Raw genomic sequence first — 24,262 nt, 5'->3', positions numbered from 1 at the left:
TTTGAGAATGGGTCTTTACTAATCCACTTGTCAGTAACATACAAAAGTTTGGCATCACTGAAAAAGCATACTTTTTCATCCTAAATATGTCTGTTTAAAAAAATTAAATATTTAACATATAAAATCTCCAGTAATTTCATTCTCCTAAAATAATTACTTAAGGGTGAGGTGTATATAGTATTCTGTATTTGACATTTTCATGTTTAGTAACGTAATTTCTACAAACTGGCATCATACTTCATGTAATGTTTGTAGCTAATGAATAAACATCTACCCGAGTTAATCTGAAAAATTCCAATTTCAAAACATTACAAACTACTATAGTCAAAACTACAAAAAGCTGAACTTACTAATCTCGAACCATTAATGGAAACAATAAAATCAAAGAATGGCTCCAGTCCAGCTCTATGTCCTGGGGAATTTTCTTGTACCTGTAAAAACAAAAGTGCCAAAAGAGAAAAATGCAAAGCTTTTTTAAAAATTATAAGCTAAATGTTAATAATACTTATCTCTTTTCAGTAAAAATAGATAATTTCACTGATAAGGAAAGAGGTAAAACACACTAGTTCTCTCATTTTTCTTCATCTCTCCCAGAAAATGCCCTTGTAGCTCCCTAAATTCTACCTATTCTTTAAGTTCATCCCACATATGACGTTCTTTCTCTATGGTTCTATTTCACACTAACTTCTATTTTGGGGCGTGGGGGCAACCTTCTAGGATGTAGCACATGATAAAGCAAACAGTTACTCATTACAACTAAGTGACAAACTCAAATTAATTTAGCAAGCATTTATTCCACAACTACCATCAGTGAGGCACCATTCAATTAACAAAACTAATATAGGAAGATAGCTACTATGTCAAGATATTTATCTATTAAGGAACAGACAAGAGGAAAGAGAGACAGAGGACACACAATCCTCTAATAACTGTAACACAAGACCAAACAGGTTAAGGGCTATAATGGAGGTACAGAGTTCTACGAAGACTGATTGAAGAAGCTTCACAGGAAAGAAAAAAAAAAAAAAGACACTTGAATTGTGCTTTAAAATAAAGGGCTTTAGGGGTGTCTGGGTGGCTCAGTGGGTTAAGCGACCAACTTCAGCTGAAGTCATGATCGCACAGCTCATAGGTTCAAGCCCCAAGTTGAGCTCTGTGCTGACAGCTCAGAGCCTGGAGCCTGCTTTGGATTTGATTTCTTCCTCTTTCCCTGCCCCTCCCCTGCTGTGCTCTTTCTTTCTCAAAAATAAACATTAAAAAAATTTTTTAAAGGATACCACTTATAAAAAAACAGAGTTTTAAAGGTGAGATGGATAAGGGGATAAAAGGGACACCTGAAAGTTGAAATAATGAGTGAAAATCTAGAAGGGGTCTGAAAAAATGGGGATCATATTACAGTATAGCTACACAACAGAATGGTGTGGGACAGATATACAGAATTATAGATTTTGAAATCACAAAACCTCCATTCCAGGGGATTAAACTGAGGTCTGTGTGGATAGCTGGAGGGAACACTGCAGCTCCTGAAATTATAAGCAACACTTGTAGGAATCAGCTGTTTTCCAGGTATAAAGATCCATCCATGGCTTTCATTAGATTCTCAAAAGGCTTCTCCAAATAAAGTGCTAAACCCACAGATTTTGTGCAATTCTTTTATTTACAGGTGAAGAAACCATCCCGTGACGTGCCTATGGTCATGGCAGAGGTTAAACTCAAAAGTATATAACTACTAGTTGAGTAAGGAGGCTGGAAAGAAGAAGTGGAACCTGACTTATACAGGACTCTAAATGGAAGATTAAGACGACGTAGATCCTCAACAATTCAAATGGTTAGTATCCCAAATTTAAAATAGACTATCACTATTAAATTTTCTAAATTTACAGTAGTAAAAATATTAGTAGCTGGTAATGACAAAACAGCAAGAAGTTAATACACTTTGCATTTCCTCTAAAATATTTTTATTTTTAAGGACTTTTTATTCTGATTGATGTTATTTTAGACTGTCAAAAGTATCCTATGAAAATGAGGTTTGCATTAATATTTGCAGGCCGATTATCTGTAACGTTCTTAACAGTTCTAATAGTCAATAGTCAATTCTGAAGTTATACGAAGAATACATACACTCATTCACCCACACATAAATCTGGAGTTATCTACACAGTAACAAATTTTATTGCTTTCAAAATGGAACCCAGGCACCCAGAATACATTTCTCTAATACCAGACTCCTTAGATTAATGAAACTTAATCTTTGATTAATGATACATTCATTACTTTTTGGATTTATGTTACCTTTTATTTAAAACCATACTATACTGGGGCACCTAGGTGGCTCAGTCGGTTAAGAGTCCGACTTCGGCTCAGGTCATGATCTCACGGTTCACGGGTTTAAGCCCCGTGTTGGGCTCCGTGCTGACAGCCAGCTCAGAGCTTGGAGCCGGTTTCAGATTCTGTGTCTCCCTCTCTCTCTGACCCTCCTGTGCTCACGCTTTCCCTCTCTCTCAGAAATAAATAAAACATTAAAAAAATAAAAAATAAAACCATACTATACTATCATTGCTTCTGAAGAAGTAAAACTAGGTGTTTTCATTTGTCACAGTAAGAAAGTTGTCCATTATAAAGATGGTTCCATGTTTACCTTACTAAAACTGTTTAATCTTGCTTTCTGTAAATTCTCTCACAAATCTGGGACTATATCACTTTTGTAAATTAAACAAGTTAGTTACATATCAAAGGGATTTATTATTTACAAGTGTTAGCTCTCCTGAAAAAAAAAATCAGCTCATACTTGCTTAGTTTCTTTATACTAAGTTTTTTAAAATGAAGGATGTTTTATATTCTACATATCCCCAAGCAAAATGTCTAGAACTCAAAGTGGCAGACAGATTGCTCTTCAAAAGGCAACGCTGAAAGGAAAATAGTGGCTGGCTGGAGCTATTATGAGAAGAAAAGGGAGGTCAAGTCACAGCTAGCTGGGAAAGAGTCATGATCTACTAGGTGTGAAATGCCTCAAGTGTGAAGACAGGATAACTGGCAGAGACCCTCGGAGCCCCCTCACGGTCGAGTTTCTCACTTAATAAGGTCCTCATCTGATCCTCTAATTCTCTGAATCTGAATGTTTCCAAATGATCTTTTTTTCTAGAAACTAACCAGCCCATTTATCAATTTCAGACTTCTCCACTGAGGCTGCCAAAAGTTTATCTTTCAGTTAAAAAGGACCAAAGATAGTACTTTTGTAATGTCATCACCAACTTAGAAAGTTGATTCCACACACTGATGCCTATCATGCCACCCTCCAAGTATAAAGTTTTACCTCTATTTGTCTTAAGTGGAAAGTTTCCAATAACATTAGAACTATTCTTTCCCATAACTCAAAAGACATTCACTAGCCAAATTTGAATTCTAAAAATAAATAAATAGTTAAATAATCCTTTCCCTAACTCTGATTCTTCTATTTGCATTTGCTACAAACATCAATCTCCTGTTTCTAATGTACCTTGAAATTAACTTCTTTGCTAAATTTATTTACATCATTAGTACCAGTACAATTCTGGCAACTGGGTATTTAATTACTAGTAAGAAGCCAGCAGAGGGAGCCCTAGAAAATGTTCTCTTTGACCCTAAGATACTTAAAGGAAATTTCCTACATTTCATAGCATGAAAAACAAGATCTATAACACAGCAAATTAAACATCCACACGGGTTAAGTTTCTCTGGCAATATTATCCACTGACAAGAATCTCTTAGGCACCCAATCAGTGAGGCATCAGATTACCACTTCAATATTTTCTCCGTCCTGTAAGATCTCTCAATTGTTGATTCATCACCTGCTTCCTTCAAACCATCTTAATTAAAATAAACAAACAAACAAACAAACAAATACATCCCTGTATCCATCTATCTGGTTCCATAGGTCATTAGAATTTATTAGTGGGCCAAATATTATAGGAATTTAAGATGAATAAGGTTAAATTGGAAAGTTTAATAGTTAAAATTTTACAAGATTTGGGGTACCTGGGTGGCTCAGTTGGTTGAGCGTCTGACTTCGGCTCAGGTCATGATCTCACAGTTCGTGGGTTCAAGCCCCGCATCGGGCTCTGTGCTGACAACAGCTCGGAGCCTGGAGCCTGCTTTGGATTCTGTGCCTCCCTCTCTCTCTGCCCCTTCACACTGTGTCTCTGTCTCTTTCTCAAAAATAAATAAACATTACAAAATTTTAAATTAAAAAAAAACTTGAAAAAAAAGATTTTACAAGATTTTGAAAAAATGCACAATATAAAGATAATAGATTTCTAGAGCCAGGCTGATTTGGTATTGAGGCATACTTTTACCTTATTAGCTGTGTGAACTTGGGAAAGATTATCTTTCTGGACCTCAGTTTTTTCATCTGCAAGTAAAGGATAACGTCATCTACTGTACAAGAATACAATAGATACTGAATGTTTATGAAATGTCTAACTAAGACTCTGATATATGATAGGAGTTCTACAAATCTTTTTTTTAATGATGTGTCTGGCATGTCTGACGCCTAGAACAAATCTTTCTTTTTAAGTTAAAGTTATTTTATATATGTACACATATACGTGCATATGTATGTATGTAATTTCTACACCCAACATGGAGGTTGAACTCACAACCCCAAGACCAAGAGTCCATTACTCTTCCAAGTGACCCAGCCAGGCACCCTGAGGGGAGAAAGGGGGAGAAGTTCCTACAAATCTTGAAAGTCATCTTCCTAACTCTGCAATCACCACCTGAGGGCAAATCTTTACAACTAATGAATTACTGGACCTACATTATTGTTCTAATTATGTTTCAATCATCTCTCACCTCTTAAAAAAGAAAGAAAAAGACATAAAAATGTTAGCTAGCAAGAGGAGAAAAACCATCTTTTAAAATACTGTCTCTTGGGGCACCTGGGTGGTTTAGTTGGTTAAGCATCTGACTTTGGCTCAGGTCATGATCTCGTGGTTCACGAGTTCAAGCCCCACACTGAGCCCTGTGCTGACAGCTCAGAGCCTTGAGCCTGTTTCGGATTCTGTGTCTCCCTTTCTCTTTGCCCCTCACTGGCTCACACTGTCTCTCTCTCTCTGTCCCAAAAATAAACATTAAAAGAAGTTAAAAAAAATAAACCACTGAGGTAAAATCAAAGGTAAAATGATAGAGCCTTTAAAGAAATACATAGGAGAATATCTTTGAGATTTTCAAATATGAAAGACTTCTTAAACTGGATACAAAAAACAGTAACCATAAACTAAAAAAAATTTATGAATTATACTAAAACTACAAACTTCTGCTCATCAAAAGACACAATTAAGACAATGAAAGTATACAATACATATCCAACAAAGGAGTTATATTCAGAACAAATTGAGAATCACTGAAAATCATTAAGAGATAGTAAAACCACAATGAGATACAAGTTCACATCTACAAGACTGGCTAAAATAAAAAAGATAATAACAAAGGGATGAAACAAACCCTCATATATTAATGTTAGGAATGTAAAATGGTGCAGTTGCTGTGGAAATAGTTTGGCAGATCCTCAAATGTTAAACAAAGAGTTATCACGTGATCCAGTAATTCCACTCCTAGATATATAAAAAAGAGAAATGAAAACCTGTACACAAAATTCATAGCTGCATTATTCATAGCAGCCAGAAAGTGGAAACAACCCAAATGTCCCTTAACTGATGAATGAATAAACAAAATGTTACACCCATAGAATGACGTATTATTTGGCAATAAAAAGGAAGTATTCATGCAACAACATGAATGAACCTTGAAAACATTATGCTAAATCACAAAGACCACATATTGCATGATTCCATTTATATGAAATGTCTAAAATAGGCAAATCTACAGAAATGGAAAGTAGATTAGTGGTTGTCCCAGGGCTGGAGTAGGAGGAATAGGAAGTAGCTGTTAATGGGTATGGAGTTTCTCTCTGGGGGTAACAAAAGTATTTGGAATTAGATACTAGGGATGGTTACAAACTCTGTAAATATACTAAAAAGCCTGTGGACTGTATACTTTCAAAGGCTGAATTTAATGGTAGGTAAATTACATCTCAATGAAGCTGCTAAAAAAATAATAACCTAATGGGGAAATGGGGAAAAGATTTTAGCAGACTCTAAACAAAAAAGGGTACTGATATGGTCAATAAATATGAAGATATGCTCAACTTCAATAGTTGCGAATTAAAACCACAATGTGATACTACTACACACCTACCAGAATGGCCAAAATGAAAAAGATGGAAACTACTAAACGTTCGTGAGGATACAGAACTGGAAACTTCAATTACTGCTGGTGTGAATGTAAATAAGCAAATTATTTGGCAATATCTGTTAATACTGAAATATTTGACCAAATAATTGCACTCTTTAGCATACCCAATAGAAATGGGTATACATATGTTCTTCAAAAGACACACAAACAGTTAATGTTCCAGCAGCACTATTTGTACTATCCAAACTAAAAACTACATTAATTCCCATGAACAGCAGAACAGATAAATGAATCTTGATGTAGTCTCTCGGTGGTATAAAATAAATTAATAAAACAAAAGACCTACAACCATACTCAAGATGGATAGGTTTCACAAGCAGTATTTGAGCAAAAGAGGCCAGACACAAATGAGTACATATGATTCCATTTATATACAGCTAAGAACAGGGCAATTAATCTATGCTGTTAGAAATCAGGACAGCATTCACTCTGAGGGGGTTGGTGGGTAAGTCAGTGTGCCTGGAGAGGGATGGAATGCTGCTTACACTAGTATGTTGTCTGTGAAAATTCATCAAGCTTTACACTTCGTGCACTTTAAAAAGTTTTAACATATACTCCCCTCTATCCAAAAAGCAGAAATACAATTATTACAACCTAAGAACATACCCAATATTTCATCTACAAAGATCATACTTTGAAAACCAGCAATTAAATCTCAAAGGATTCTGAGCAATGGATACAAAGGCCACAAAGTAACGTACTCTAATGCTCATTTCAGGACCATTCTTAGATTCTATTTATATTTACATGGTTTGACTACCTGATTTCAAGCTACCAGCAGAGTACTAAGCAAACAAAAAACTGAAAGAGATGATACCGCCACTTGCTTATAGCAAAAAATGATAGCTGGCAGAAAATGAGAATCATTAGAAATTTCAAAGATCAAAAACCAAAAGGAAAAAAAGTACCAGTGTTAACTTAAGCCACTTACCAAATTCTACCAAGTGAGTATGTACTGTGCACTTAGCAAAAAAGATGTAGTTGTGATTTTGTCCTGTTGTAGGGAAAACAACAATTTTAAAAATGTCTCCACCATTAAGTTGTTTTTTAGAACTTTTTACAATTAGAAAAAATCTTATGTATTGTGTGTTGTCCAATACAGTAGCCACTATCCACATGTGAAATGTGGCCTGCGTGACTGTGGAAGTGGGTTTTAAATTTCATTTAATTTAAACAATTGACATCCAAGTTTAAACAGCCATATGTGGCTAGAGACTACTATATTGCACAGCACAAGTCTAGGTGATAAGTACATGATACGTACTGCAATACAACACATGGACATCATCACAACGATTAAGATAAATTTTTTAAATATACGTAGCACCTATCAGAAGCATGCAATATACTTAAAACATAGATTTGCATATAACATATTCTTGATACTGAAAGTAGTAAATATTCTATTTTAAGGAAAAAGCTGACTCTATACATATCCATTCCCTGGGAGTTCTTAACAGGCATGTTGAAGTTACACTTTTTCCAATTCTTCTCAGGTTTCATGGTTTACTTTGAACAACTAAGAAATACAATGTAGCAGCTGAAAATACTAACGAGTAATTATGCTTACAAGGGAATCACAAAAGTAACTGTGAGCCAAACACAGACACATAGAATAAATTATGAGCAGTTACTGGCACTTACAAGAGTTCAACTTTACATCTGGAGGTTATCTTATCAAAATAAATTTCACGACACGAAATACTTCTTTTATAAGCACTCTAGAAAAAACAGCTACAATACACAAGATAAAATCTGCTAGAGATTTTTACTCAGGAAGCAAAAAATGAGAAGCTTTTAACAGAAATTGCACAGTGAAGGGGTATCCATCCCTATTACATAAAAAGAAAATGGCACCAACGATTAGAAGCTGGATTTGGAATCACCAACTATATATAAATTCTTCTTAAAATGGTGTCATTCAGTTACTACAGGGAGTTTTCAGGGGCTTTGTTCTGAAATCAATTTAGTGGATCATTATAGAACAGGCAAATGTCAAAATTAAGAAAAATATTGGGATAATAAATTCATGACTTAGTAAGTCATTATTTTTCAGGAACTGTAGTAGTACACATGAGCTGAAATGAAAAATAAATTTCTTACTTATCTGTAATAAAAATAAAATTAGAAAAACAGCCCTACAAGATACCATTAACTCTTTTTGTCCAATCAACCTCCAGATAATAAATGCAATTCAACTGTTGGTTTTTCTCTCACCTTCTGATCCTGGATCGTTAAAAGGTTTTACCAGATTTAGCATGAATTTTCTTTGTGTACAGACCTCATTGTTCTATGCTGGATGCTTTCCAGTGAAGCATCCATCTCTTCTTCTGGGATTGAAAGTGTCATAGTACTTTATACTAGGTTTGGATCATTTCACATGAACCACTCTCTTTTTTTTTTTTTTAATTTTTTTTTTTAATGTTTTTTTTATTTCTAGGAGAGAGAGAGNTAGAAAAACAGCCCTACAAGATACCATTAACTCTTTTTGTCCAATCAACCTCCAGATAATAAATGCAATTCAACTGTTGGTTTTTCTCTCACCTTCTGATCCTGGATCGTTAAAAGGTTTTACCAGATTTAGCATGAATTTTCTTTGTGTACAGACCTCATTGTTCTATGCTGGATGCTTTCCAGTGAAGCATCCATCTCTTCTTCTGGGATTGAAAGTGTCATAGTACTTTATACTAGGTTTGGATCATTTCACATGAACCACTCTCTTTTTTTTTTTTTTAATTTTTTTTTTTAATGTTTTATTTATTTCTAGGAGAGAGAGAGAGAGACAGCGTGAGCAGGGAGGGTCAGAGAGAGAGGGAGTCACAGACTGAAACAGGCTCCAGGCTCTGAGCTGGCAGTCAGCACAGAGCCCGACGCGGGGCTCGAACCCACGAACCGCGAGATCATGACCTAAGCGAAAGGCGGACGCTTAACCGACTAAGCCACCCAGGCGCCCCTCCACTCTCTCTTTTTAAAATCTTGGCTTGAGGAGAGAGGGGCAGCAGAGTAGAAGGGGAGAAGAGTTTGGGAAGAGTTAAACTCCATCATTTATATACTTCCAGCTGAGGAGTATAGAACTGCCACCTTAATGTAACAAAGAAAGGAAACTGCAAGGCTACTTTCAGAATACAGGAGATCATTAAACTAGGCATTTCATAAGGTGATATACAAAGATATACCTATCACATTGGTGGATGGTATGTGAATTACTTCTCTTGTTTTCTAACCAAGGAGATGTTTCCATAAAATGGGTTCAGTGGAATGTGTCTTTTTATTACTGCACCACCAATTCCTTCACACGTATAGTTAAAGTCCCTCTGAATGACTTTCTGTCTAAACCATCATCTTCTCTAGCTCTCAATTTAATGTTAACACTCTTACTTTTGTACTATTTTTAAAAGCACCAAGGATGTTAAATAAAAGTAAAAATTAAGTTCAATCCAAGTATCAATAATGATTCATTTCAACTATACACATAATGCCTCATGTTATAGAAGGACATGCTTGAGTGATCAAAATGATGGGAGAAAACTTGGGGGTGTGATATAATAAAAATCAACCCTAAATGCTTCAGTTATAAAACAAAGCTCTTTTGGAGTGGTGGTGGGGGGAGCTCTACAATGTCTGAAAAGGGCCAGTGTTCCTGTTTGGGACTTGATACAAATATGTGGAAATTATTCTGCAGTAGACTAGAAGAGTTCAAACTTTACTTGCTGAAACACTTTTTTAATGTTTATTTTTGAGAGAAAGAGGAGGAGTGGGAGAGGGGCGGCAAGAGAGGGAGACACAGAATCCAAAGCAGGCTCCAGGCTATGAGCTGTTAGCACAGAGCCCTACGCGGGGTTCAAACCCATAAGCAGGGAGATCATGACCTGAACCAAAGGTGGACACTCAACCAACTGAGCCACCAAAGCGCACCAGTTTGCTAAAACATTCTTACATGTTCTACCAAAATAACTCAAAGAGCATGTTTTTCTGACTGACTCTGGGATGTAATTTATAACATATGAAGCAATTTAAAATAAAATTCTAATGATAACTAAAAGGAAATTAAAACCCATCAGTACATAGTACTTTTTTAGAGAAGGTCTGTATATCAGAAAAATGATGTTGAAAGAAACTGAAGTCTGCTCTAAAAGAAGCAAAAAGTCTGACAACTTATCACCTCGTTTTATAATCTTCAAACACCAACTTGGGCATTTATTTCTTAGGGAAAGAGAACTTGCTGTGTGACCTCAGGCAACAATCTTTCTGTGCTCCTTTTCTTTAGCTGTAAAGTGAGGAGGCTAACAAGATAGTTTCTAAGATTGAATGACGACTCACCATGAAGTAAGTCTAACTGCCGCTATCTATAGATCCTACAGTCAGTGTAGATCAACCCAACAACATTATTTTAATAGCACAGACTCTTTTAGTCATTTTAATTAATGTGTTTAGTATCACTGTGATAAAGCAATGAAAAGGGCATTTTCATTTTAAAAAAGACAAGATTTCCTTAAAAATAAAGATTCCTTAAAAATTGGCAGGCACATTAATAAAATTAATGGGTCACATCTGATTCAAAACTTATGTTTTAAACAGTAGTAATATACAGGGCTAGGTACATGGGTAAAGGTAGCTGCTGAATGATTGAGTAAACGGAAATGCTACCTAAAATGCTTAGAGGTCTATTTTAACCAGCACTGCCACTACAAAAGTGGTTGTCAATGGGTGATACAGTAATACAGATGCTAATAATAAAGGAATCAGCTAACATTTATTGAGCCTTTATCATACTCCAGACACTATGCTAAATGCTTTACACAGAATGTCTCATTTAATCCTTGGGATAACCAATGAGGTAGATAAGGCTGTTTTTAATGAAGAAATTTAAGAGCAAGGCCATCTGCAAGGCAGCAGTAGGCCAGAAAAAAAAACTGACATGCTGAATGTTTTTCAAAATATTTTCATATACAGTATCTACTATGGTTTTTTTGTTAAAAACAGGTAGAAGAGGCACTAGTAGTATCTTCACTTTTCAGATACAAAGAATGGAGCTCAAAGAAGTTCAAAGGTTTGCCCAAGGAAACCCAATGAAGTGACAGAAAGGACAGAAAGGTCTAGTGATTCCCAAGAGTGGTCTCTGGTGCTTTACTATCAAGTCTCTCACTGTATTCATGTCTAAAAGATGACAAGGTTCCTCATTGCCGACAATGTGCTGGAATGCTCTCTCGCTGGTACTTACAACAAAAACAGGCCTCAGCATCACTCCCTTCGTACTGCAGTAAATTCATGTGCAGTGCCAAGAGGGACATGGACAGTCTCTAGGGTAACTACTTTGGTTCTGCAAATTGTTTGGAGAAAAAAAAAAAGTCCTCTTACTTAATCACATCTCCGAAGGCAATCTACGGTTATATTCTGAAGCAGGTATCAAACCCTCACAGGTAAAATATTTTCTAGTTTCGATGAACGAGTATTAGTGAATCAATCAAAATAATATAATCCTTTCAGCACAGTATTAAAGCCAGCAAAGTGAATGTACTGATATTAAATAACTTATTCTAAGTTCAATTCTTATGAAAATTTCAATGGAATTATTCAAAAAAGCTCCGTCAGTATCTGACCCAGAAAACACTCCAGCCAGTGCTGCGTACTCTACTACTTACTGACCAGGACAGAAACTGCAATTACCCACCACAGTAGGTCTCCCCAAATAAGGATCCTGAGGACCCTTAAAAACACATTAAAACACGCTTCATCACAAAATCTGAAAGTGTACATTAACAGAGTAACATTTTGTTCAAGGTCTATTAATATTAGGAAAAGTTTATGTCCAATGATACAATTTCTGAACCTGTCCTAAGGTTCACATACATTGTATTCAATGGCATTTATGAACTAAAATAATCTGATTCCTACATTTGAAAGGAATTTCAAAAAATGTTTATTAAACAAATTCATAGACTTTTTTTTTTCTTTTTAAGTAATCTCTACACTCAACGTGGGGATTGAATTTACAACCTAGGATCAAGAGTAGCAAGCTCTACTGACTGGGCCACCCAGGTGCCCCATTCATGGTTTTTTAGTAGAAGACATCAACTTTGGGAGATCATAATCTTTAGGTGGTATTTATAGAGCTTTTTCAGTTATAACTTTATATTTGAAAAACATCAGATAACCCAACTGTTTTCTTTTTAAAAGCATTATTTTCAGAGTGAGCAAGGAAAGAAGGGGCTAGCAGTGAGATATTTATGTTCTTCAAATGGGGACATGAGGGGTGCCTGGGTGGCTCAGTTGGTTGAGTGTCTGACTTAGGCTCAAGTCATGATCTCATCTGAGTTCAAGCCCCGCATTGGGCTCTGTGCTGACAGCCCAGAGCCTGGAACCTGCTTTGAATTCTGTTTCCCTCTCCCTCTGCCTCTTCCCTGCTCATGCTCCGTCTGTCTGTCTGTCTGTCTCAAAAGTAAATAAACATTAAAAATTTTTTTTAAGTCTGAGAAACACTGTGTTAGTAAAAAAAGAAAAATTATGACTATCAGCTATTGGGAATTATCTTTCTCAAAATAAGTCCCAAGTTGAACTCTTGTAGGATCTCATGTAGATTAGTGAGGAACCACTAAAAAAGAACAGATCCATGTAACAGTAGATATGTCTAGGCATTCCATTTTTTCTTTTCTAAAGTTTATTTATTTTGAGAGAGAGTGTGCGAGTGGTGGAGGGGTAGAGAGAGAGAGGGAGAGAATCCCAAGCAGGCTCAGTGCTGTCAGCTGTCCGCGCTGAGCCCAACATGGGCTTGAACCCACAAATCAGGAGATCATGACCTGAGCTGAAACTAAGAGTTGGAAGCTCAACCAACTGAGCCACCCAGGTGCCCCAGTATTCCATTTTCCATGGAAGTAATTTCACTGTCACTTTCTCCTCTAAGAAATGCTGCCCGGTGTGCAGCCAATGGCCCTAGAGATAAAGGCCTGTTACTACACGGCAGACATACTTCATCTCAATGGCCCTTTTCTTCAAAAGATCTATCACTTCCAAAATCTCTCTTGAAGGAAATGACAAGAAATAGTGAACAATTTTCCATGTTCCCATAGTGGTGTGAACACTGGTTCCAGAATGTCCTCAGATAACTCCCATCTCAAAGAATATTAAATGCAGAATGAATTAATTTGAATTTTAAATTTAGAAACAGATCTTATAACGGGCACCAATAAGGCAATTCCAAAAATGTAATTTTGAAAACAGTCTTGTGTGGTTCACTTGACAATTAAGGGAGAACCTAGGCAAGAATTCTGAATTCAACATACTTCAACTGTAGTAACTTCTAACCAAACTAAGCAGTCCTGGCTAACTTTTTTCCTGTCTAATGTTAAGATCAGAGGTGGGAATGTAAGTGGTACTCATGATAAACACGAAACTGGACTTACTGCAGGAGGGAATCTGAAATATAATGCTGTTTTTAAAAGAGGGCTTCTAGGGGCGCCTGGGTGGCTTAGTCGGTTAAGTGTCCGACTTTCGCTTAGGTCATGATCTCGTGGTTCGTGGGTTCGAGCCCCGCGTCGGGCTCTGTGCTGACTGCCAGCTCAGAGCCTGGAGCCTGTTTCAGTCTGTGACTCCCTCTCTCTCTGACCCTCCTCTGCTCACGCTGTCTCTCTCTCTCTCTCCTAGAAATAAATAAAACATTAAAAAAAAAAAAATTTTAAAAGAGGGCTTCTAAACAAATGAAAAAATTTGCACTAGTTCACTTTTTAAAAATATCTTTTAACAATTTTTTTTGAATACACAAATATTTCATGACCACTGTGGAAATTTTAGAAAATATGCTGAATGGGGTACCTGGGTGGCTCAACTGGTTAAAAGTCGGACTCTTGTTTTTAGCTCAGGTCATGATCTCACAGTTCCATGGGTTTGAGCCCCACACTGGGCTCTGCGATGTCAGTGTGGAGCCTGCTTGGGATTCTGACTCTCTCCCTCTCTCTCTGCTCCTCCCCAACTTGTGCCGTCTCAGTCTCTCAAAATAAATAAATAAATTTAAAAAGTCACCATTTGCCAATAATCCTTTAAATAGCCTGGCTTATTACCTTCCCATTTCATTTTCCTGGGCACTTGAATGTACACGCACCTATGCAGACAGACATACCTATGGCCACAGAGTGTTGTGAAATACAATTTTCATGACTGTATACCATTTCAATCTGTGGTCAGGCCCTGATTTATTTAGCATTGGGTTAAAAAAAATTTTTTTTAAATGCTTTTTTATTTTTGGGAGACAGAGCGCAAGCAGGGGAGAGGCAGACAGAGAGGGAGACACAGAATCTAAAGTGGGCTGCAGGCTCTGAGCTGTCAGCACAGAGGCCGACGCAGGGCTTGAACCCACGAAACGCAGAATAATGACCCGGGCCGAAGTCAGATGCTTAACCAACTGGGCCATCCAGGCACCCTGGCACTGGGTGTTTGGTTATAAGCCAACATTTTATAATTTCAGACTATATTGTATTTGAATATGTCATAGCATTCAAAATCTCTGTAAAACATGGCTAAGGGGCAAGGTTAGACACAGAAAAAAAAAGACTAGGAAAAATACTTCAGCAGTATTTACCTTTAGGTGATAGAATTACAGGTAGTTTAGGTTCTTTGTTATACTTTTTTAACTTATCTAAAAGATCTGTAACGAACAGATGTTGATAATCAGAAAACAATGCAGTAATATACTAAAATGAAGATCATCTGTATAAATATTAAGATTCAATAACTTGGGATATGTACATTTTAAGTGAAAAACAAAGGGGAGGAGAAGGCTGTGAACATGTACTTACAACTGCAAAGATTTTTTAGAAAAACTAAATGTCCATCACCATGAGGTGCTGCTTAGCTAAACTCTGGCACAACAAACTGCTATGGAGCTAAGTGAAAACAAGAGGCAGATCTCCATTTGCTACTATGAAAAGACTGCCAAGATGCACTATCAAATAAGAAGACCACGGGGAGGAACAGTAGGTAGGTATCATGTGTTCCCAACAGTTAAGGAAGGATACAAAGAGTGAAGGAGAACAAAATTCTTTTACCTGCATAAAACATTTTTGAAAAGATCCGTAAGAAAGTACTGGTTACTTAGAGGGTAGGAATGGGGAGGGAGTTGGCTACACAATATGATCACAACCTGAAAATGTACATTAATACATAAATGCATAATACATAAACAGGAAAGTACATTGTTCACAGCAGAAAATCTGAAGCTATTTCAAGGTTGTCCCCTAAAAATTTTTAAAAGCAGAATCTACCAATGGATATAGAAAAAATGTAAAGTACTTGAATTGTAGAGACTTTGAATTAATAATAAGACAGCAGTAGAAATGGGTATCGTTATAAATGTTATTTTGAAACCCAGTCAAACAAGTTTTTATAACTAACAAGGAAATGGCCATGGAATCCTTTGTTAAAGGAAACAAACTTCTCATGAAATCATTCTAGAACTTGTTAACAGACCTGATTTTATTCCAAGGTTATCTTACCATGCCTATTCTAGTTTACAAACTCAGTAATCCGGTACTGGAATATATTACTGTACACTTACGTAATAATAAATGAAAGGAAGTGTTTTTTTTAATATGTTCAGATTTAACATAGTACTTTCCACTCTAAAAACAAAGATAACTGGAAATCAATGACAGAATTAGGCACAGAATGGGTAAGGACTCAAAATCATTTTTAAAAATGCCCCTAAATAGTCATTACTATTTTAAAGCTCTAATAAAGCTTGAATAAGACTTCATTTTCTGCAACATTTATTCTCCAGATGCAAAGAAACTAAGGTTGTCCCTAGGGATTCTGAAAATTGGATTTATAGATTAATAACACATCTGAACTACTGACATATGTATGAGCGATTTACTGAGGTGCACCTATGTAAAGAAAATATATTTCAACTTATTTTACGAGGAACACAGTCATGAACAGAAGTCACTCAATTGGAATCCTTTTGATGTACACAGGTTTCTAACAGGCTTTTAAAACTCAGGAACGCTGTTTTACTGAGTGCATGTATTAAAATATCATGAATTCCCAAGGATTCATGGCCACAATCAACCACTGTGAGAGTCAGCTAGTCATACTGGATATCAGGCCCCAGGGTAGAAAATAGAAAACTCAAAATCAAACCAGGTAATAGAAAAGCACTGCTACTAACTTTCACTTTACATTCAGATCTGACATTTCGTCTTCAATTTCTCCCATCAGTATGGCACCTGGGGTTGGCTTAGCTAAAGGAAATACAAAGGTAACATGGTTTGTTTATAGATTCCCTTTATTTTCTGGGAAAACCTTCCTTTCCTATCAAAAGTGTGGCGTCAAGAGAGATTTTCAATACAGTGGGGAGTCAACAAGACATGATAATCCTGAAGATCAGAAAGGGGCCAATCACAGTGCTATCACACACATATCCGAGTAATTCGGTTTAAGAAAGCGGTCTCACCTAAAACGTGGGATCTAAGGCGGAGAATGACTGTAAGCACCTGGAAGTAGTTTGTTTCAGTGAAAATGCTCTTGCCTGCAAGCAGCTAATATTTAGTGACACTCTATTAAGTCCTGAAATGGTGCTGCGGATTAGGGCCACTTTGCTGACAATCCATCATGTAGCCACTCACGCAGGTGTCACAGCACATAACCATCAATGCTACTTTTAAAGACTTCCAGTTCCATAAGAACCTCATGCTTCGCAACAACTTAGGCTGCTTACGCTTACCTAATGCGTTTTGAGATACTATGTTTCTCCAACCTGGGGACTGAGGCTGCTTTCCTTTATTTACCTACGTTTGTTTGTTTTTTCAAACGTTCCTCTCCATTACCTCTTCTACCACCCTGAGCAGTCTTAGAACAGAACGGACATCCCCCCCCCCCCCCCCCGCCAGGAAATGTGGAAAAGGAGGGTTGGAAAGGTCGGGAGGGACCCAGGAAAGGAAAGAATCCTGCAAAAGCAAGTGAATTTAAGCCCGTCAAACCTACTCTTAGGCCATTTCGTTTTTTGTTTGCCTAAATGACCTTTCCGGACATCCAGATAGCGCCGAGGTGAATTATCACCTGCCACCGCACCCCCTACCTCTAGTCTGATGAGTTCCAGGCTTCATTTTCTCAGAAAACTCAAATGCTACCTTCACCATCACCTCTTTTGCAGACTTTGCCCCCAATCCTTTCCTAACTTTGTAAGCTAAGAATTAAGAGGGAGAGGACAGAGAAGGCTGTGAGGAGGAAAAGGAGCCAAAGTTGTACCCCCCACCCCTCCATGTCTGGGCCGCCCCCTGACCCAAGTTGCCGGCTGCCGCCTCAGACTCCACTCCGTCCTCCCAGGGCGGCGGACCCCGGGCCCGGAGCGCTCCGGGTAGGCGAGCTGCGAGCAGCCTCCCGAACCGGACTCGGCTAAGGCAGCACCCGCGGTCTCCGCTCCTTTGCGGGGTCAGGCCTGGCTGTCCCAGGAAGGGGCCCGTNGAGCCGCCGTTCCGAGCCCTTACCCGCAGGACGTGGTAGCCTTCCGTGCCCCCGCCAGGGATCTCGACGCTCTGCGAGGACCCCATGGCGGCGGGCGATCAACGTGAGCGGGCCGAGATCCGCGCTGCTCCCCGCCCCCTGAGCACCGCCCGCTCCGCTCCTCCGCGTAGCACTTGGGACGTGGCACTCGCTGCCGCCCGAGAGCCGGGCCGCACTGCCCGACGGGAGAGCGTCGCCGCGGCACCCAGGGCCCCTGCGACGCCGCAGACAGCGCCACCTGCAGCAAATCACCGGAAGGGGCCAGAGCACGCGCAGGAGGGGAGGTGCTTGTTCGTGCTCGCGAGAGAACAGAAAAACAGTTTCTCCAGCTTCGGCATCTTGCTACGGATCCCTGGGTTGGACTAGCTTAAGCAGACGCGTTCCGGCTCGCCTGAATGAATGACTGCGTTGTCGTAGCTCCCCCTGGTGGCCAGAAGCAGGAAAAGGGCTGCCACTGAAAAGAATAGGGTTAGGTCCAAACACAGAGCTCTTCTCGGGGTCTTGTCCCAGTTTATACAGAGGATAATAGTGTCTCTCTGTGGGCTGAATACGGCATCCGGCCAGCTCAACTCAGTTTCATAAGGGAAAATATTCTGTTTCTTTCTTCCTAATTGTGAGAACAAGATCAGAGGACCGGTCACAATCTGAGTGATGTCAGAGTGGGAAGCACAATTGGGTGCCCTTGGTGTTCCACCTCCTGCTGCTGGGTTTCCCACTTCCTAGGAAACCCTCGTAGCCAAGTTGTATTCACACTTTTCCTACTCCGTTGCTCTTTTTTCCCTCTCCCTATAAAATCTCCAATTATGGCCATTCCCCAGTGGTCAATTTGATCACTAATGGTGGCTCAACCAGATCATCAGAAAATGTGTATTCTGGTGTGAAGCAACGTAAAGTACATATTACCACCACGAAATATTCTAGGCAAAATATTTGGGGCTTCTATCACATCTTTAGTTAGCTCTCCCAGTTGTATATACCAGGAAACAACGAGGCAAAAAAAGGAAGTGAACTGTCTTCAGAACAGCTGACCAGTTCCTTTTTCAAGTCAGAATTATACAAAAGGGACTCTACTGGATTAAAAGAGATGGGAAGGACATAATCAGGAGATGCAATGTAAGGTCTTGAGTTGAAAGCTGATTTGGAGAAATTGGCTGTAAAGGACCATTAGGCTCAAATGGTCAAATTGATTTGAATTGGATCACATTGGATCAAATTGGATACGAATATTCGAAGCATTTACTGACATGGAAAAGTAGAAACTACTGACAGAAAAAAACAGGTTACAAGTCACAATATGTCTGTAAACAATATGAAAACCTTTCTGTAAGCAAAATACATATTAATACGCACATATGTATATGAAGATGTGGGGGGATACAGAACAAAGGGTTACAGTAATGATTTCTGGGTGTAAGAGAGATTTTCCTTTTTGTTTTTGCTGGTTCTATATTTTCTAATTCTCATGGACTTCTGTCACAATAAAGGAGTATTTAAAATTTTGAAATAAAACATCATTTGTCTTTCTTGCAATAAATCAATACCAGGTTTTTAGGAGACCTAATAAACACTTAAATATACAAATGAAATGTTCAGTTATTAGGTTCTCAAGAGCAGGGACTGCAGTGTAATCAGCTCTGTGTTCCTAACGCTTAGCAGAGTGCCTGGCAGTGAATTTGTTAGTGAATTTCATGTAAATGACTACATTTACATATAAGAACTAGATTTGCTGATGTTCTCATTCTGCTTGACAAGTATAATCTTCTTCATGGTGCTGTCATAAGCTGTTGCTATGTTCAAGAGTCAAATTTTTGTTTCCCAGATGTTTGACATTAGGCATGGTTTGCAGAACCCAGGATGTGGACCTTTGGTAGTCCGTGAGCAACTCTGGCCATTCCCTAGAGCTAAATTTTATTTCAGCCATATAAGGAATAGCTATTTCCCATATAGGTCATTTATTTTCTTACCTTCTTTATTCACACTGATCCATACATCTGGAGCACTCCTTCTTAAATTTATACTTAGAAAAATTCTGGGGTGCCTGGGTGGCTCAGTTGGTTAAGTGACCAACTCTTGATTTCAGCTCAGGTCATGATCTCATGGTTCTCATAAGTTTGAGCCCCATGTCAGGTTCTGTGCTGACAGTGCAGAGCCTGCCTGGGATTCTCTCTCTCTCTTTGCCCCTCCCCTACTTGCACATGTACTCTCTCTCCCTCAAAATAAATAAGCTTAAAAAAAATTCTAACCATCTCAAATGTTACTTCTATATCCCTAAATTTAGAAGAATGCATCACCTCACTCTTAGTTCCTAGAATAGTTGATTTCTGGCAACATCATTATAGTCATAGCCCTGTCTTCCACCACTTATGGTCCATCCATTCAGGGTAAGGGTTAAGTTTTTTTCATTTTCAGATCCCCAGTTCCTGGTTGAGCCTTGGGTAGTAAAGTTTGTTGATTTGAACTGAATGAAATAGCCTCAAAGTCTTGTCTTTTCAAGGACCAGTTAATAAGTTACCTCTACTGCTCCCATTTGTGCCTCATCAAAATCTGTGTCATTTTTTAGTAGCAACTGGTAGAGGGTGAGATACAGATTTGGGACTAAAAATATCTGATAACCATTGCTCCAATTTTCCTGGTGCTAGTTGTTTACCTCTTTCAGTTAGTGAATATGCTCAGAAGGCAAAGGATAAAAACCTGAGTATTTTGCCAAAGCTAACAAAATATATATAAAATGATGGAGGGGAATATATGGGAGATTATTGTCCAAAATAATCTCAATTGAAGTAGGAATCTGCTGCAGTCAAGCTGGTATTTTGAAACATCACAGGCAGCAGAAAAGCAAAAGCCCATAAATAAATAGTTCATGATGGAAGGATCTTTGTTTCATATTGACTAGTGCAACTTCGTATTTTTGCCTCCAGACGGCTCTGGGAAAGTTTGCTGCTTGCTGCATTTGGATTAACTACAACTCTCTGTAGTCAGACAACAGGGACTTCCTTACCTATGGCCCCTTCCTGACCTAGTTTTGCTGAAGGAGCAAACTTCAAGAGGGGTCATGTTTCAGGCTATGGAACCCCAGCCACAGCTGATTGGAGTAGACGGGAACCCCTGACTTACCAGAAGCCAACATGTACACTAATAACTTATGAAGTGGTCTGTTGAGAAAAGCTCTCTTCCCCCATTCCTCCCCCAAACAAACAGCAGATTAGCTGGTGGTGATTAGCTAGGTCAGTCAGATTTCCTCTTTGGGGGCTTGGAACTGAGAAATACAAGAGACTCAGTCAGTGTAGTTTTATCTGTGTATTAGAATGTAAACTCCATGAGGTCTTTGTCTGTGTGTCTACTACTGTGTACTTAATACTAAAAATGGGATGGCATAGAACAGTTGCTCAATAAATTGTTATTGAATGGATGGATGGATGGATGGATGGATGGATGGTCACGTTAATAGAAAAGTGCTAGGGCAGTGGTTCTCACGCTTGGATATGTATCAAAATCATCAGGGAACTCCAAAAATACAGAAGTCCAGTGCTGGTTTACTTCAATGAACCTGGGTTCCAGTAGTCTCTATTAATCTCCGGGTGATTTTGATACACACAAAATCTGAGAACTACCACACTGGAATAATGCTCAGTAAATGCTGTTTTGTGGGCAGAGAACTAATGAGAGCCTCTAGAGCTGAGAGGAATCCTCGCAACAATCACAGCCATGAGGCGCAATTTATACTGATGTTCTTGTGTTTCTTTGATATTCCCATCACCTTTGTTGCCAAACCTTTTAAGTTTTTAAACAAAACTTTGTTTTGGACTTACAGGAAAGTTGCAGATAGTAGAGAGAGTTCCCATATGCCTTTTACTCAGTTTCTCCTATTGTTAGCATCTCACATAAACATAGCACATTTGTCAAAATCAAGAAACCAACATCTGAACCTTAGTGTTAAATAAACTCTAAACTTTATTTCAGTTTCTTAAGTTTTTCCACTAATGCTTTTCTGTTCCACGATGCAATGCAGGATCCTGTATCACAGTTAGTGGCCCTGTCTCCTTAGTCTTCTTTGGTTTGTGCAGCGTCTCTGACTCTTCTGATTTTCAGGGCCTTGACACTTTCAAAGAGCACTGGTCAGGTATTTTGCAGAATATATCTGCATTTGGGTGTGTCTAATGTCTTTCTCATGATTAGACTGGGTTTGTAGGTTTTGGGGGAGGAATCCCTTAGAGGTGAGTGTGCCCTTATTATATTATATCAGGAGTTCATGCCAGTAACATGACTCATTACTGGTGATGTTACCCTTGATCACTTTGTTAAGGTGCTGTCTTAACAGTAAAATCACTGTTTTTCCCTTTCCCCCGGAAGCAAGTCACTAAATCTAGCTCACCTTCAAGCTCCACCTCCTGGAGGAGAGTATCCAAAGATATAATTTGTAATTCTTCTGTAAGAAATTTTGCCTCTTCCCTCCCATTTATTTAATCATTATATTTATATCAGTATGGACTCACATATACTTATTTTGTACTTTGATTATAATCTAATACTACATTATTCAATACTAATAGGAATGCAGAATGATGTGTTTTGTTGTTCAAATTGTTGCAGCTTTACCCACTGAGACCACTGTCAGTTTAGCTTGTGTGTCCCCTTGGCAGGCTCTCCTTGTTTTTGGTATGTGTACAATACATATACCATAAAGTCCACCATCTTAACCATGTCTAACCATGTCTAAGTGTACTGCTCAGTGATAGTAAGTGCATTCACATTGTTGTGCAACCACACAACAGGTTGAGTATTTCTGTACTTTCTGGCACTACAAAATGCTCCAGTTTCATCTTGTATTTTTTCTGTTCTAGCCCCAGAATCAGCCCATTCCTCCAAGAAGTCCAGCTCCCTTTAATTGGAGAATATTTAAAAACCAAAATCTGGGCTCTGGGTGTGTTCATTGTTAATGAAGTGTCACTGCCTTTAGATGTTCTCATCAGAGCTAGGAAACACGAAAATATATTGATCTATCATTATTTAATATAAATATCCATATTTCTTTATCTGTCTGTGTATATATATTAAGCTAAATATGAAGTCATACCATCTCTGACTGTAATTGAACCCCACAGGATTCATGTCCACATTTTTCCCTTTGCTTATCTGTAACTTCTTTGTCTGACAGTGAGAAACCTAGCTGTCATTACCTACCACTTATGTACTTATTTTTTCATCTTTAGTATAAATATGAAATACTTTCAGAATTGTTAATATGTACTCCTATAAGAAGCAAATTTATCAATTTATATATATTTATATAGTTTTCTCTTTTTAGCTTTATGATTTCCAGTCAAAACACCATTTTCCAAAGTCATTTAGGTCAGCTCCATTTAACCCTTCTACCTTCCTCAGTCTGATCTATGAAGATAAATGATACATATATGTGACAGATATAGATAATTTTCACCTGTACAATACAGTTAGATTCATTACTTCCAGTCTGCATTCCATCCTAGGATTCCGACATTACAGGTGATTTTCTTTTAATTTGCACATATTATAATTCACTCTTTATGACATACAGTTCTAGAGGTTTTTACAAATGTATGTACCTACCACCCTAGAGGTTTTACAAATGCAACACTTCCATCACCCTAAAAATTTCCTTGTGTGATGAACCACCTCCCCTAATTTTAACCTCTGGCAACCACTAATCTGTTTTCCAATGTTATAGTTTTGCCTTTCCCAGAATATCATGTGAATGGATTTATACAATACATAGACCTTTGGTCTGGCTTCTTTCACTTAGCAAAATTCATTTAAGATTCATACATGCTGTGTGTGTCTGTAACTCATTTCTTTTTATTATGGAACAGTGTTCCATTCTACGGATGGACCCTTATTTGTTTTTCATTTACTTAAAAGGAATCATGGTTGCTTCCAGTTTTTGACAAATATCAATAAAGGTGCTACTCTACATTCGCATATAGAGTTTGTGTGAACATGAATTTTTAATTTACTTGGGTAAATACCTAAGGGTGGGTTTGAGGATTGTATGATAGGTTTATGTTGAGCTTTTTAAGAATCTGATACTCTCTTCCAAAGGGTCTGCACTATTTTGCATTCCCACTGGCAATGAACATGCATTCCTATTGTTCTTCATCCTTACCAGCATCTGGTATTGTCAATTTTGGGATTTTAAACTTTATATTAGTTATGTAGTAGTATCTCGTTATGGTTTCAATTTGCATTTCTCTAATGACAAGTGCTATTGAATATCTTTTCATATACTTATATACCATCCATATATCTTCCTTGGCAAAGTGTCTGTTCATATATTTTGTCCATTTTAAAATTTTTTTTTTTTTTTAACATTGTTGAGTTTTAAGGGTTCTTTACATGAACAAAGATCTGGATATTTATCCCTAACAAATACGTGACTTACACTCAGGTTTTGGCTTGTCTGTTCATTCTTTTATCAACCACAAACATTTTTAATTTTTATAAA

At 38.0% G+C, this 24,262-nt stretch overlaps 1 protein-coding gene across 1 annotated transcript in view; it reads right to left on the bottom strand.

Annotated features, from left to right (window-relative positions):
• The window catches only part of GORASP2 (golgi reassembly stacking protein 2), a 32,658-nt gene extending 14,693 nt beyond the window's left edge, over window positions 1-17,965 (bottom strand). Inside the window, exons 1-2 of the mRNA XM_077751167.1 lie at window positions 17,769-17,965; window positions 351-431 (exon numbers count right to left, since the gene is read on the bottom strand). Coding sequence (XP_077607293.1) covers window positions 351-431; window positions 17,769-17,831 — 144 coding nt within the window. The 5' untranslated portion in view covers window positions 17,832-17,965. The remainder of the gene's footprint in view (window positions 1-350; window positions 432-17,768) is intronic.
• Window positions 17,966-24,262: the final 6,297 nt, after the last annotated feature.

This window comes from Crocuta crocuta, unplaced genomic scaffold (genome assembly GCF_008692635.1).
Source record: "Crocuta crocuta isolate KB4526 unplaced genomic scaffold, BGI_CrCroc_1.0 scaffold219, whole genome shotgun sequence".
NCBI lineage: Eukaryota > Metazoa > Chordata > Mammalia > Carnivora > Hyaenidae > Crocuta > Crocuta crocuta.
Note: the sequence above shows the minus strand (reverse complement) of the source record. Positions and strands in the feature narration are given on the sequence as shown.